Source organism: Vitis riparia, chromosome 3 (assembly GCF_004353265.1).
Source record: "Vitis riparia cultivar Riparia Gloire de Montpellier isolate 1030 chromosome 3, EGFV_Vit.rip_1.0, whole genome shotgun sequence".
Lineage (NCBI taxonomy): Eukaryota > Viridiplantae > Streptophyta > Magnoliopsida > Vitales > Vitaceae > Vitis > Vitis riparia.
In genome coordinates this window covers 10699913-10716842 of record NC_048433.1, presented here as the reverse complement: position 1 = coordinate 10716842, position 16930 = coordinate 10699913, and the positions used below count along the sequence as shown (strand labels likewise).

Genomic DNA, 16930 nt, shown 5'->3' with positions numbered 1-16930 from the left:
TGTTTTCTGTTTTTGAAATAAAAAATAGTAATAAATTTTACATATCATACAAGAGCTCTAAAGGTTTACATTGAAAGGTATTAAAAAAGATTTACTACTTTGAATTTTAAAATTTTTTGAAGTGAGATTGCCCATGTCGAGGAATTCATTTTTCAAAAGATTTTAACCCTATTTAGTAATTTAAAAAAAAAAAATAGTTCTAAAAATTCATTTTTAATAGTTTTTATAAACTATTTTATAATAGTTTATAAAACAAATTCTGTTTGAAAACATAATATTTAACCTTTTTAATATTTTTTTTTAAATTTATGTCAACAACTTTATTTCTAAACATTCTATATGTTTATATAATTATTTTTTAAAATAGCTTTCAAAAAACAAATAAAAACAATTTAAAAAAATTCTCTAAAAACACCTAGTTTTCTGTTCTTGAGAATAGAACAAAATTTTTTGTAAAATGCGTTTATAGAAAATTTTTTGTTAAAGCTCGAGAACAAAAAATAAAAATAAGTCTATAATTGTCAAATATGCTTTTCAATTTTTTAGTCTTAAAAAATAGAAAATTATTCTTGAAAATAGAAAACTGTGATTGAAAACAGTTGCTAAATATGTCCTTTGAATTTCATGCTTTAAAGAGGAATCCAGATTTCAAATGAGCAAATTCAAACTTGAAATGGATCTTTCATAGTCTCAAAGAAAAGAATGTGGAACAAAGGTCCATGCATAATTGGTCGAATCATGTTTTTCTAAACAAATTAGATCTGTTTAACCAAACTCCCTTGTCTCTGAGGAAGCAAGCAAGGTGGCAACGATGGTTCGATCCTAATCCTTAGTAAGGGGTAAATAGAACAAACTACACTTTTATCACTAAACAATACCTGCTATTTAATACATTAGATAAATATACATGAGGATGGATGGATAATAATACTGCAGCAATTTATTCCCATTTGTGAGACAATTATAAGTATAAACTAAAATTTTAAGCAAGGTGACACTCAGATCATCATCTTAAACAATTGACATCCAAAGTCTGAAGCCAGCATAAAATTGTAAACCAATATAATATATCAACCCCTCTTTCCCTACTTATTTAGAAACAAAATATTAAATAGAAGATGAGGGTGTATAGTTCCTAGAACATATGCTAGAACTAGTAATTACAGGAACAAAGGTTTTTTCTTCCCTATATTATGGTATTCCATTGTACAAACACAGAAAATGGAGGTTGTGAAACTGTGATCATATGATGATCGAGGCTTTACCTGGTGATTATATATCAACAGCCAAAGGACCTCTGGTGTAACATGATGAACATCTGCTGCAGGAAGGTTGGGTCTTTGGTACCACAATGCAACTTATGTGAGTTTTAACGGAAACAAAACAGCAACTTTAGCTATCAAACTGCGTATCATGACAATAGGACTATGTGGCAACCTGCTGTAATGGAGGCCAAGCTATTTCCTCATCAGCAGTGTAGCCATAAATGAGAAAATCTGCACAGTTCTTTCGACACCCATGGTTGTATGGATTTCGGAACCGCCCATCTGGAGCATGAAGATACCCATAGCGGATGAAATTCGCCAACTCATTAGTGGTGATATTCCGAGCTATCTGCATTGCAACCATTGCTAACATTGGTTGTAAGCAAGATATTTGAAACAAGAATCAAGAAAATTAATTGACACCATCCATTTTTGTACTACATATACTTCTTACAAACACCTTTACAGCATGGTGGGTCTGAAAGTTAAAGGAACAAGAAACGTAAATGGACCAAGCATATTTTAATCCAAACAAAAGAGTATAATCTAGTTTCTGCAATGTACAATTCATAACCAACGCCAACCATATCATGCTGCTAGATGGTCTTTCACACTCAATAAACATTTCTACCATTATAAGGGAAAAAGAAACAAACAGATTCAATGGCTTTAAACTAAGATTTGTAAATGTGTATTTAACTACTCATGGTATCATCATGTCTAGCTAGACTACCTACCACCTGCCTCAAGAATCCTAAGAAGAAGCACTGAGGAGAATTAGACATTTAAGCATTAGGCAGGCAGAATTATAACAAATAGCCCAGAAAACATCTAGTTGAAGTTTAGGCTATGATGGTAAAACAAACCCATGTGATTATCTAGATTTATCTATCTTTAGATCCCAACCCAGAAAAGCAAATTAGTGTTAGCATGCTTTTTGAGAGGGAAAAATTAAACACAAAACAACCATAACACACAGAGGTTGAAAGTCGATCTGCAAGTAGGCTTTGAACTTATGATAAATGTAGTCAAGGTATCAGTCAAACCCAGTAGCTCACCTATTGCTTGCCTTGGGAACTAAGTTGATAACATGGTTTTGAAAGGCCCAAGGCATAATTATGGAGCAAGACATACTTAACAGTGCAAAAGTCACTTAAGGCTTAGGCACGAGGCATGATCCAAGTCATGTCTAAGCAATGGTTTTTTTTTTTTTTTTTTCCTCTTATTGGAAACAAAAACATTTTCATTAAAAAGAGTATACAAGAGAAGAATGAGAAATCCTCCCTAAATTAGAAAACTTGATCAAAACAAAGGAAAAGAAATACAATTCAATAGACTACAAAACGACTCGACATTGGCATTTTAATTAACCCTTTTGATCTACATATCAAGATCCAATCAAGTTGAACAATGTTGAGGAGAATGCCCTTAAAAGCTATAGTGATAGGGATCCAAAAAGATGAATAGAAGTAGACTAGATCTTATATTAATTCAGAAGCCCTTAAAAGCATTTCTTTCCCGCCATATCATTCAAATCAATGTAACACAAATGATTTTATCATAGATCTTTACCCTAAGTAGTGCTCCCCAAACCCTTAAAAAAAAAATGGTCAACAATCACTAACACTTCTATAAGGAACCCAATCCAAACTGGCTAGTCTGAATAGCTTATACCATAACTCCAAACTCATCGGACAATATAACATAAGGTCATCTATCAATTCTCAACTGCCCAAGCACAAAGTGCAACAATCCAAACTAAGAGCTTTGAAAGGTCTTCTCACCTGAAGCAAATCACTGTATTAACCTTCTTGTTGGCCATTAACTATACAAATACCTTGATCTTTGATGGGGCTTTTAATTTCCTTATGAAATTTATAGGAAAGAAGAAAATTGATGTTTATTGATTAGATAACGCAAAGAAGGAAGATTTAACCAAAAATAAGCATAAGGGTGATAATGACCAAGCTCTCACATTTGGGGTTTAACATGATTAAGAATGGGCATGAGTCTTTTGAGATCCTCTATCTTTGAATCAGTAAGGTTTTGTCAAAAGTTAAAGTTCTAAGTTATAGGCAAAAAAATTTCAAAGATAGAAGAAACATGAGAATTTTGAACTAATGCACTTTGATGACTTGAAAATTGAAAAACCAAAGGCTGATTACGCCACAAGTCTTCCCAGAGATGGATTTTTGTCCCATTTCCCACCAAAAACAAAGTATGACCAGAGAAATTCTAGGAGACCTAAGTAATAGCTTTCCAAGGGCAACAAGGTGACCATCTAAGTAAATGTTGCATCCCAACCTTTTGGATGTGTCCCAAGATGCTCAAGATAACCTTGCGCTAGAGAGTAGTACCCTCCTTGGGAAACCTCTAAAACCACTTCCTTAAAAGGGCTCTACTCTTGAAAGATATGCTCCCAAACCTCAATCCTCCTTCCTCCTTAGGCTTACACACTTAGAGATCCAATTATTAAGATGAGCTTTTTTAACCAAAGAAAATTCCTTTGTATTTTCTCAATCTTTGTTGCCATTGAGAATGGAATCTTGTACAATGAAAGGAAATAACTAGGGATGTGAGACAAACAAGACTGAATTAGAGTTACTCTTCCACTTAAAGACAAAAAAGTTTTTTTCCACCCATTTAGTCTCAAAATTCTATCTGTGATTGGGCCACAAAAGACTCTAGCCTTAGGACTCCCCCTTAGTGGAAGACTCAAATAGGTTAAAGACAAATCAAAAACTTTTTACATTCTAAACAACAAAGCCAATCTAGTAATTTAATCCCAACTCGTATTGATTCCTAACAATGTGCTCTTGTCTAGATTGATCTTAAGACCTAAAATGTGCCAAAAAATCAACAGGATGATATTAAGATAGTGTTGTATGCAAACTATAAATGAGGCACCCTAATTCTGCTTCTCTCCATTAGGAAACCTTCTACAATAGTTCAAAGAAAGGAGAAAGAAGATCTCCTCACCTTAAGCCCCTAGTTGCTTTAAACCATCCCTTGGCGTTTCCATTCAGTAAAACCGCAAAACTTGTTAAGGACAAACATCCCCTTACTTATGATCTCCACCTAGTTCTAAACCCTTTCTATCAAGTGCACAATCCAAAAAACTCTAATCCACATGGCCATAGGCCTTTTCAAAATCGACTTTGAAGACCACCCCTTCCTCCCTTAATCACCTTTTCTCATCCAACATTTCGTTGGCTATCAATATTGTGTCTAGGATTTGTCTCCCCTTTACAAAAGCACCCTGGAAAGCATAGATGGTTTTGTAAAGGACTCTTTGAATACAACCTAAAAGAACTTTAGTAATAATCTTAAACAAACTTGTGACCAAGCTAATAGGCCCCAAGTATGATATTTTGATGGTTTGACTCCTTTTTGGCCTTAGAGAAATAAAGGAGGCATTGGTGCTCTAGTTAATTACCACATTATTATGGAAATCCATAAACACTTTTAATAAATCCTCATTTACGATGTCTTAACATTCCAGAAACATTGCTATGGAGAAACCGCCCGACATCAGGCCATTTTTCTTGTCTAACTAAAAGACAACTTTATGAATGTCCTCTTCGGTAATAGTAAACAATCTAGTTCTTCTAGCCTCATGAATCTCTAAGGAGCCTAAAATATAGTTCCTTGAAAAATCCCACTATCTCTACCCACTTGTAATCTCTTCTGAAAAAGGAAACCAATCCGATTCTTCTAGACTTCATGAATCTCTAAGGATCCTAACATATAATTCTTTGAAAAATCCTTCTATCTCTATAGAGACATTCGCCATATTGTCTACAATGGCCCCTTTCTCATTCTCGAAGATTTAATGATTTTCTTCTTTTTCCTTTCATTAGCGGCCCTATGGAAAAGCTTAAAATAGCAATCCCCTTCTCTTATCCATATGACCCTAGCTTATCATTAAACTTAGATGGTTTAACCTGCCTATTGCTAGCTAAGATTTTATTTGATAAGGGATCCAACCACCTCAACACATTTAAAGCCCCTTTGAAAGCCTTCAATAGATCTGATGCTTCTAAGGGTATTGATCTTCAACCCTCCTTCCCGTAGAAGTTGTTGCCTTTTTTTGTTGTTTTCAACAAAAAGCATAGTTCCCCAACTAAATTAGTTAAGATTATTCTAAGAGAAGATTTCATTGGTACCAGACCATAAGTTGAAGGGGTAACACAATCTTTTTATTGCCATTGATGATTGAGAGAAGAAAAAGAGTTTCATCAATTTTTGTTGTGATTGGACCTTCTATTGTGATTGAGGCTTCTTCTTAAAAGGGAGGCCTACTGGGTTTGATTTAGCTCTTAGATTTTGCCCACCAAACCACTTAATCAATCTCCCATCTTTTACTTTTAACCCATATCTCATCTTGAGCTTCCTAGGCTTTGATGGGCTTATGACTTTTTGTTTAACATCTTGATCTCAGGTTAAGCCAAGAATTGGGCTTGACCTTCGTCACTGATTAGGCATCCTTTTAAGGAGCAAGGCATCATCTTTCTAAGTCAACCCAAAGAAGTATATAACCTTGACCTTTGTAAAACTAATGGCCCATTGGATTTGAAATTTGAATTGAAATCATAGTCAGATGGGATACAGTTGTTCACGACTAAAGCCTAGTTACCACCATCTACCTTGATATGTGGAGGCTTCTCCACCCTCTAATTCCTTTCTAGCCCTTGATGATGAACAAGCCTACTTGAGTTGTGACCTCTTCTGCTCCAAGTCAACTTACTAACTCCTTTGTCATCTTCTTATTTGCCAACTACTACTACTATAGTTGTAAAAACTCACGTCCCTTCTAAAGTTTCAAGAATCAATAGAATTGCAACATTCTCCTTCACCTTTACTTTTAGACAAACCCTAAAGAGATCAACAAGCTTTATTGTATGCCAATCGATCTCAATTACATTTCCCCATCTGTTAGTTGGATGCATCAAGTGCTTGGCAGTCTACATATGAAAAGGGACTCCTTTAGCTTCTATCCACCTCTTTCGGAATGAACCCAAAATGTTCATTTATTATTATTATTATTATTTTGATAGATAAAAGAACATCTATTAAAAGCACCAAAAAAAGGGGGCATACACTATGTAGACAGGAATTCTACACTAAGCATCCAAAAAACAAGTGTCATAGCCAAAACAACAAGAGACCTAACAAGCCAACCTAACCACTAAATAAGGAATCTAAGAACTCCACCATAGAGAAACTCTCCAATTGCAATGAAGCTTGGGATCGCTCCAAAAGGGATTTAATGAAAACCTCCTCCAATCTGAGCTCTAAAAGCTCTTCTTCATTGAAAATTCTTTAACTAAACTCTAACCAAATACACCAAAACAAGCACAAAGGGGCAAAACACCAAACAGTTATTCTTTTCTTATCCAATCCCTTAAATATCTATTCAAAGAGGAGACTTTTCACTGAAGCTGTAAATGGACAATTCAAGTTAAAGACTGCTAAGAGAAACACCCAAATCACTCTTGTCTTCTCACAATGAATCAATATATGATCAGTTGATTCTTCATTGTCTTTACAAAGTCTACATCTATCGACCATAGTCCAACTCCTCTTCATTAAATATCTATAGCTAAGATCTTTTTCCAAATAGCTTCCTTGGCAAAAAACCACATTCTCAAAGGTGTTCAAGACCCCAAATCTCTTAGGCTATGAAAACTTTAGTAGTCTCATCACATAAGAATTTATAGAACAACTTTACATTCAAACTTCCTCTCCTATCCTTGCTCCACAGTAAAGTGTCCTCTCCTTGCACTCTCACAGGGTAAATGAGAACCAAAAATTAGGTCACCTCCTCTAACTCCCAATCTTGGAAGGGTCTTCTAAAAGAAACCCTCCAATGGCCTCCACTCCCTTCTCCCTCTCATATGTCTGCAACTGTGATATTCTTAGAAGACACTATCCTGAAAAGCATAAGGAAAGCATCCTTTTGTCAATTCTCCCCTTCCCATCTCTCCCACTAGAATCTTGCACATCTACCATTTCTGATTTGGATAGCCAGCCTGTGTCTAAACTCTTCCATTTTTTATGTCTTTCCACATACTCATACCAAAGACACCTACACCCTATGGGTGCACCATCCCCCCTCCAACTCCCTAAATTTACCTTGGATAACCCTTCTCCACAAGCTCTCCCACTCCACAACAAACCTCCATAACCATTTGCCTAGTAAGGCTTGATTAAAAACCTCCAAACTTTTAAATCCCAATCCTCCAAACTTCTTGTCCTTGCAAACTTTTGACCAACTCAAAAGATGCATCTCTGTTCTTTCCCCAAAGTCTCCCCATAAGAGGTCTCTTTGTATTTTCTCTAGTTTAATCCTCACTTTTCTAGGAAGACCAAAAAGAGACATAAAACCTTCATATTTACCAAAGGAGACTATCTATACACTTGAATCTTTACCCCTTCATGGAGTCCCTTTTTACTCATTCCTTCTGGTCCAAATTTTGCTTCTTTTGTTCCTCTTGAAAACTTTAGACTGGTCCAAAGGTTTGTCCAATGACACAATGGATTTTATCACTTTCTCCCATCCACTACCATTTAAGCCTTATGGAATCATTACAAAGAATTATGTATTGTCATGAACTCCGAAGTACACAGGAATCAACCCTTGGTACTCAGTTTCACCTCTAATACATACACTCTTGATTTCCCTCTAAATTTGCAATTCAAACCCATAAACCTGAGCAATTTCATAGCCTTCTTCAAATGGTCTAAAAGCAATTCAATCTCTTCTTTCTCAAAGCCCACAATACATGAAGCTCCCCAGTTTCTTTCTATACTGGAAATCCATGGCCTGCCACACTAACCTTCAAACCTTACCTCAAATGTTCTCCAGTAACTAATATCTTCCATCTCAATGAAGAACTTTTTCAGGGGGTACATGTCAATTTTATAAAATATAATTCAAAATTCAATCCAAGCAACAAAAAAAATTCAAAACTTTAAGCATTTAAAGAACCATTCAACAAAAAGTTAATGCAATTAAATAAAATTTCAATATACAGTCAGAAATATCAGACATAAAAGTGTTGGGAAAAAGGGGAAAAAAGAAAAATAAATGAGGTGTGCCACTCCAATCGGCACATGCCTTAGTTGGTGAGGTGCTATAGCTAGGAAGTGGTTGCACCTTGAGCCTAGTTGCACTTAAAGCATGCAGTTAACAACTACAGTTGATAATGGTAGCAGTGGGCAGCTCATGAAACAATGGTGAGACAGACATTTTGGCAGCAGAGAAAGAGGCACCCAATCAATTCCATAGATTTAATACTTTAGGTTCTATAACACAATTGCCCTCAAAAACTTGAATATTTAGGACAATTACAATAACAAAAATCCATAAAAGAGTTTTACTTGTCCAGAACATTTGGCAGCCCAAAATGAACACAATTGTCGATCTAGAAGCACCTGCCTTATAGCATTTTCCCAGAATTCCACTTAAACAATTTCAACTATCTAATGCAACACAAAAAATAAAATAAAACACGCGCATGCGTGCACACACACACAAACAGAAACAAAAAAAAAAAGGTGAACCATAGTCATTTGAATATCTTAACTGTTTTACTATGCAGGTTTCATCAGGTGTCCCCCATTATTTAGTTATGCTTTTATATTTTCAAAAACCATTTTAAACAAAGAATTTAACATGCAGGATGATAAACATGTATGGCTATATATACCCTTTTGTTTTCAACATGTTATCCTCCTATCAGAAAACATGGAATAATTTTTTTCATATTTGATTATGGACTGAAATTATGGGATTTGAATAGAAAATCAAATCACATCTGTATATTTATAATAAGATAGGAAAGTTAGAGTTAAGTGGAGGAATTTGCTTTTATTTCCTTAGTTTATTTCCTTTTTTCCCTCATTGTACAGCTTGTATAAATAGGTTGTAATTTAATCAAATCAATGAGAATGAATTATTCCGAATTCTAATTCCAGCTTTCACCTTCATTCCTTGTGTGTCGTTTGCCATTTAAGCTTATTCTTCTAAATTAGATTATGCATTTCCTTGAAGGATATCTTTGCCACCTCGGTAAAATAAAGGCATACTCCCATTTTATTTAATGAAATTATTCCAAATTCAATTAAATAGTTTCTAATTTATTTAATGACATATATTATTGTTTCTGATTAAAAACATAAAGGCACTAAACAGTCTGAACCATCTCGCTATAAAATAAATGCATCCTCCAATTTTGGTATCTTATATGATTATTGAAACATGTAACAAATAAGGATTTCCTATTCCTATTCCTTCCTATAATAATTTTTGTGGAGTTTGGTAAACAGGTGCTTTGTTTGCAATGAAGAATGAATCAACTGATCACATCATTGTCCATTGCACATGGACTGCTGGTTTATGGATTGTGATGTTCTCTTTATTTGGCGATTCTTGAGTCCTTCCCCACTTCATTAAGGATTCCCTCCTTGATTGGTGTGGCTCGTTTACAAGAGCCAAACACAAATAAGTGTGGAAGCTGATCCCTCAATTATCTTTTGGATTACTTGGAAAGAGTGAAACAGGAGATCTTTTGAAAGAGTGGTGTGATCATGCTTGGAAACGAAGGATATGCTTCTTAAGACCTTGTTTTTGTGGACCTGTAGTAGTTTAGGGTCCTTTTTGTCCATGTGGGATGTTGTTGATAGTTTAGAGATTAGTGAGCTTGGTTGTGGTATTATTTTGTTTTCTAGTGCACTGCTTGTATACATTTCAGTAGACTTTTTTTTTTTTTATAGGTAATGTTGAAAGAGAGAGAGAGAAAACCTTAATTCTCATTCATATGATTAACTTCTTACAATAGAGAAATATATATACAGGGCTAAGTTGAACTAACTACCATATATGTGACCTATATTAAGAAAGGAAAGAAGGATTGTACACTATAAATACATTACATTCAACACTCCCCCTCAAGCTGGAGCATATATGTCATATGCACCAAGCTTGTTACAACTGTATTTAATCCTAGGACCTCTGAGAGATTTAGTGAAGATGTCTGCTAGTTGATCATTTGAATTAACAAAACTTGTAGCAACACACCCTGATGTGATCTTCTCTCTGATGAAGTGACAGTCAACTTCAATATGCTTGGTCCTTTCATGAAAGACTGGATTGGGTGCAATATAAAATGCGGCCTGATTGTCACAAACTAGGTTTATCTGTTCATCTTTTCCAAATCTCAATTCCTGAAGGAGTTGCCTCAACCATATGAGTTCACATGTTGCCAAAGCCATAGCTCGATACTCAGCTTCGGCGCTTGATTTGGCCACTACATCTTGTTTCTTACTCTTCCAAGATATTAAGTTACCTCCAATAAAAACACAATACCCTGAGGTGGAATGCCTATTTGAGGGTGAACCAGTCCAGTCTGTATCTGTGTAACCAACAATTGGGTATGGCCCCTGTCTTCATACAACATACCTTGGCCTGGTGTTCCTTTAATATATCGAAGAATGAGGATCACAACATCCCAATTATTGTCACATGGTGACTGTAGAAATTGACTAACCACACTCACAGGAAAAGAGATGTCTGGCCGAGTGATGGTGAGGTAGTTCAGTTTGCCTACAAGTCGTCGATATCTCCTAGGATCTCTCAGAGGCTCCCCCTGTCTTGGTACAAGTTTGACATTTGGATCCATAGGAGTGTCAACAGGTTTACATTCTAACATACCTATTTCTTCCAAGATGTCTAAGGCATACTTCCTTTGTGACATAACCACACCTGAACTGGATTGAGCTATTTCAAGTCCCAGAAAGTACTTGAGTTTGCCCCAGTCTTTGGTTTGAAAGTGGTTGAAAGGGTGTTGCTTTAGTCTTTGGATACCCTCCTGATCACTGCCTGTAATGAAATGTCATCCACATAAACTACCAAATAGATGCACTGGCTCGAAGAGTTATGATGATAGAAAACCGAATGATCTGCTTCACTCCGAAGCATTCCAAACTCTTGAACAACTGAACTAAAATGCCCAAACCATGCTCGAGGAGATTGTTTCAAGTCATATAGAGAGCGGCGTAACTTGCACACTAAACCAGACTCCCCTTGAGCAACAAAACCAGGTGGTTGCTCCATATACACTTCCTCGAGAAGTTCACCATGAAGGAAAGCATTCTTAATATCCAACTAATAAAGAGGCCAATGACACATAGCTGCCATGGAGAGAAATAAGCAAACAGAAGCAATCTTGGCAACAGGAGAGAAGGTGTCACCATAGTCACAACCATAAATCTGACTATAACCTTTAGCAACCAAGCAGGCCTTAAGGGGATCAACCTGACCATCAGGACCAACTTTAACAGTGTAGACCCAACGACATCCAACTGTAGATTTACCAGGAGGTAAAGAAACAAGATCTCATGTGCAATTGGAGTGCAAAGCAACCATTTCATCAACCATTGCCTGTCGCCACCTAGGATGAGAAAGTGTCTCACTAGTGCTCTTAGGAAGAGAAACAAAGGATCAAGTAGAGACAAAGGCAGAATAGGATGAAGATAATTGATGGTAGCTCAAAAAGTTATAAATAGGATGAGGATTACGAGTAGATCGATTACCTTTCCGAAGAGCAATAGGCAAATGGTCAATAGATGACAGGGCCAGGGTAGGAGAAATCGGTGGGATAGGAGGTGAGTCATCAGGTACCTCAGCTGAAGAGAGAGGAGGAGCAACAGTACGATGTCGACGATGATAAACCTGAAGAGGACAAAGAGCACATCTAAAAAGGGGGATATATAGGGAAGTGGCAATACTTCAGAAATGGGAAGAGATTCAAAGGATGAGAAGAATGGAGAGTCCTCAAAGAATGTGACATCAGTGGAGAGAAAATAACGATGAGTGTCAGGGTAATAACAACGAGAGTCTTTCTGAAGTCGAGAGTATCCCAAGAAGATGCATTTTGTATCCTTGGCGGAGAGCTTGTCCTGTCCAGGTGTGAGAGTATGAACAAAACAAGTACAACCAAAGACACGAGGAGGAAGGAAATAAAGAGGTTGGGTAGGAAAAAGGAGGGAATGAGGGATTTGGTCATGTAATATAGATGAGGGCATACGATTAATCAAGTAACAAGTTGTAAGAACAACATCCCCCCAAAAACGAAAAGGAGCATGACTATGGAGAAGGAGGGTACGAGTTGTCTCAACAAGATGTCGATTTTTACGTTCAACAACCCCATTTTGTTGAGGAGTATGAGCACAAGATGACTAATGGAGGATCCCATGTTGGGACATAAAAGAAGTAAAGGGCATAGTTTTAAAAGGCTCAAGGCGCACCAAGGCGCAAAGTAGTCCTGGAGCCTAAGGCGCAAGGCGCATCTAAGGCGCGGGCTTTAGTGAAGTGAGGCGCACCCTATTTCCCCTTTATTTTTCTCCTATTTCCCCCTATTTTTCTTCTTCTTCTTCACTTCTCCAGCATGGAAGAGGCTAGGGCAAAGAATGGCAGTGGTAGAAAGACCAGAAAAGGGGGTTGGATGGAAGGAACAGGCCAAAACGGCGTCGTTTTGGCCTGTTTTTTTTTTTAAAAGAACAGGGTCCAAAACGACGTCGTTTTGGTCCCTGTGCACTTAAATGAATAGGCTCCAAAACGACGTCGTTTTGGTCCCTGTGCACTTAAGTGAACAGGGTCCAAAACGGCCTCGTTTTGGGCCCAGAAAATAAAATAAAAAAATTAGGGCTGGCGCCGCTGGCCGCGTCTCTGCAACTCGACTGGAGGAGGAGGAAGAAGAAGAAGAAGAAGAAGAAGAAGAAGGAGAAGGAGAAGGAGGAGCGCGTACCTGGTTGGGCCGTCGGAGGCGACTCAGGCGACCGCCTCGCGCCTTGCTGGAGGCGAGCGCCTTGCGCGCTTAAGCGGCGCCTTCGTGAAGGGGCGTTGCCTCCCTTCAGGCGAGGCGCCGGAGGGTGGCGTCGCGCCGCCCCGAGCCTAGGCGCGCCTTAGGCGCGCCTTTCAGAACTATGGTAAAGGGTGTAAAAAAATATTCCGGAGCATTGTCACTGCGTAACACTCGAATAGAAACATTGAATCGTGTTTGGATTTCAGCATAAAATTTCTAGAAAATAGAGAATAACTCAGCTAGATTTTTCATCAAAAATAACCAAGTACATCTGGAATAATCATTAATGAAAGTGACAAAATACTGAAATCTTAAAGCAGACGCGGTCCCACACGGACCCCAAACATCAGTGTGGACAAGTTCAAAAGGAGACTTTGCCCAATTATTCAAACGCTTTGGGAACGAGACACGAGTATGTTTCCTAAGCTGACACGACTCACACGCAAGCGACGACAAAGTGGAAAAACGAGGAACCATCTTCTGGAACTTGGAGAGAGTAGGATGACCGAGACGACTGTGAACGAGAAGAGGAGCATCGGTGGAAATGCAAGCTGCAGGAGATGAAGGTGATGTGAGGTGATAGAGGCCTTAAGACTCACGCCCTATGTCAATCGTCTTCCCCGTACTCCGGTCCTGCAAGATCACAAAGTTATCAGAAAAAGTGATAGAACAGTTAAGAGTGCGAGTTATTTTGCTGATGGAAATAAGATTAAAAGGACACTCAGGGGCATAAAGGACAGAATGGAGAGGTAGGGAAGGGAGAGGATGAGCCAAACCAATACCTTTAGCCATAGTTTGGGAACCATTAACTAAAGTAACAGTAGGTAAGGCAGAGGTAGTAGTAATAGAGGAGAAAAGGTGTTTATTACCAGAGATATGATCAGATGCTTCGGAATCTAGAATCCATGGGCCAAGAGAAGGAGACTGAGTAAGGCAGATAGAGACATTACCAGTCTGGGCAACAGAAGCTAATGTGGCTGCCTGATATCGGAGATAGGCATCATAATCACTACCAGTAAGGGTGATGCTCTGAAATGTGGAGCTCGCAGCGGAATCAGGTCGAGATAGTAAAAGATCAGATGACTGAGCAATGTGGGCAGTGCGAGGAGGCCGTCCATGTAACTGATAGCAACGATCTCGAGTGTAACCAGGCTTATTACAATGGGTGCATTGAGGACGTTGTCCTTGACCCCGATTGCCACTACGTCCTCCTCGAGAGTTAGTCTGAGAGGCTAACACAGATGAATCTGAAGGACCATCAGTCGACAAGGTTTGAGTAGAGGAGAGGCGTAAGAGACGAGCGAACACATCATCCAATGATGGTACTGATGGACTAGCAAGATTCTGACCTCGAACAGACTCAAGATCTGGACGGAGGCCAATGAGGGTTAACACCATAAAGAACTTGTCAGTCTATATTTGTTGAGCTTTAGCACCATTAGTGAAGGGCATCAAAGTTAAGAACTCCTCCTTAAGAGACGCAATCCAGCCAATATAAGTAGACAGATCCATGTCCTGTTGTCTCACATGAACAATATCAGAAACCACCTTATAAAATCGTTGAATATCATTCGTGTATAATCCTTTAGCCTGAGTCCAAAATTTAAAGTAGGTTTTGTAGGCACGAAGATGATGTAAAATTTTGGGATCAACAGATTGCCATAATACGCTGCATAATTGTGCATCGATTTTCTTCCATTGCACTTTGTCAACATCAAGTATAGCATCCTCAGGTGTAACAAGATGATCCTCATAACCTTGTCCCATAAACCAGAGTTCCAAGGACGCTAACCAGGAGAGATAATTCTCACTACCAATCAATTTTTCCGATGTGATAGTAGGAGATCCAAAGATGACGGATGTAAAAATAGGATTTTTAGTCGCCATATCCACTTCACCTGAGATTGAATCACGTTTGGATCGAAGAGAGCCCTAAAGGGAGGTCGGATCACAGCTGTGGAAGAAGAACCTGGTATGTCAAGACCCAAACAAAGGAGAAAAGTGACTGGAGATGAAGAAGAGGCCTTCCCAAGGCACACACAGGTCTCGGCCAAGGAAGGGAGCTGTTGTCGAAGGCAAGAGAAGGTTGAAAGAAGACCCACGGAGGTTGAAATGCCAAAAAAAAATGGAGAAGCAGGGTTCGGAGAGGACTGATGGAGGCTTAGAAGTGCAAGACGGCGCCGAACGAGCCTGCTGGTGGAAGCTCGGCACCAGAAAGTGGGCCACGTGCCCTCACGCGCCGGCGTGTGGGATTCAAGCTGCCGGAGAAAAACGGCATGTGGGAGGCGCGTGGATCGGTTTTTGGCTACGGTGCTTTGAGAAAAGTTACAGATCTCCTCTTTGCGCTCCTGATGATGTGGTCGGTGTCGGAAAATATCACCAGAAAAAGTCGCCGGAAAAATGTTGACGGTGATGAGGGTTTTTTGACCACGATATGGCTGACCGGAAAGCTTTGGGAGATGGAAATGGTGACTGGAATGAAACACGGTCATTGGACGGATTCCTAGAATTAATTACATAGGTAAACCAGAAAGAATAAAGTTTTCTCCCTTAGCTCTGATACCATGTTGAAAGAGAGAGAGAGAGAGAAAACCTTAATTCTCATTCATATGATTAACTTATTACAATAGAGAAATATATATACAACGCTAGGTTGAACTAACTACCATATATGTGACATATATTAAGAAAGGAAAGAAGGATTGTACACTATAAATACATTATATTCAATAGGAAAACACATAAAATATATAAATTAGAAAAAGGAAGCCCGGAGAACAACCCAAGGCATACAAAAAGTATACAATAGGTGCCATAAGGCAAAAAAGAACAAAAAGGAGGGGATACAAAAAACCTCACCCACCCTCACCTAGAACCCAACCAATCAAAAAAGTCGATTAAAGGTAAAGGTCCAACATCTATATACAACTTTGTTCAAGACCAAAAACTACACACAAAATAATACTTCAACCTATGAACTGAAAACTCTTCATTGTCGAACGTTATCCTATTTTTTTCCTTTCACACCGCCCAATAAAGGCATAAAGGAGTCAGCTTCCATGCTTTTTTGCTCTTCCTAGCAACAAAGGACCCATACCATCCAAGGAGAGTCTCCCTTACCGAGCAAGGGAGAACCATAGTTACCCCAAAGAGAGCAAATAATAACTCCCACAAAACCCTAGTCTTCGACAAAGTTGAGTATACTTAGATTGCACTCCCTTTTGTTAGGCACTTTTGATACATCTCCATTTGCTTATCAAAAAAATAAAATAAAAAATCCATGCTTTACAGACAAGGATACAACAATCCAAGAGTTATAGTGCAATCCAAGCACTCTCCATAAACTAACATGCTTTCTATCTACTCCATAAATAATTACTAAAGATATATACTAACATGTAAATATTTTAGCAAGATGACTACTAAAAATATACTAATGTGGATGGGTGATGCAAGCAACACCTCCTCGCCTAGATAGGCTCAATTGCCTAAACACTGCCCAGCCTCCTAAAAGTCCTAGACTAGATTACTTCTATGGGCCAACACTTATTTCTTTCTTCATTCTTTCTACACCAAGTTCATTGACCATCATGAACTTATGATAGCAAAAAACAATACATGTATAGAATCATGAATCCAAAGCAATAGCCTGGTCAATGCAGAAGAAAGTTTTAATTTGACCTACAATCACCATAGATTACTTGTGGCTTCAACAGGTATCTGCATCTCCCAACCAGTTTCCTTGCATCAAATTTTAGCTATTATCTCATTGTGCACAAAGTGGCCATAATGTAGATA

The 16930-nt window shown here is 38.2% G+C and overlaps 1 protein-coding gene across 1 annotated transcript in view; it reads right to left on the bottom strand.

Annotated features, from left to right (window-relative positions):
- Positions 1 to 916: 916 nt before the first annotated feature.
- Positions 917 to 16930, bottom strand: part of LOC117910937 (probable protein S-acyltransferase 23) — a 29410-nt gene continuing 13396 nt past the window's right edge. The window contains exon 7 of the mRNA XM_034825118.1: positions 917 to 1614. Within this exon, the coding sequence (XP_034681009.1) occupies positions 1426 to 1614 (189 nt within the window). The 3' untranslated portion in view covers positions 917 to 1425. The remainder of the gene's footprint in view (positions 1615 to 16930) is intronic.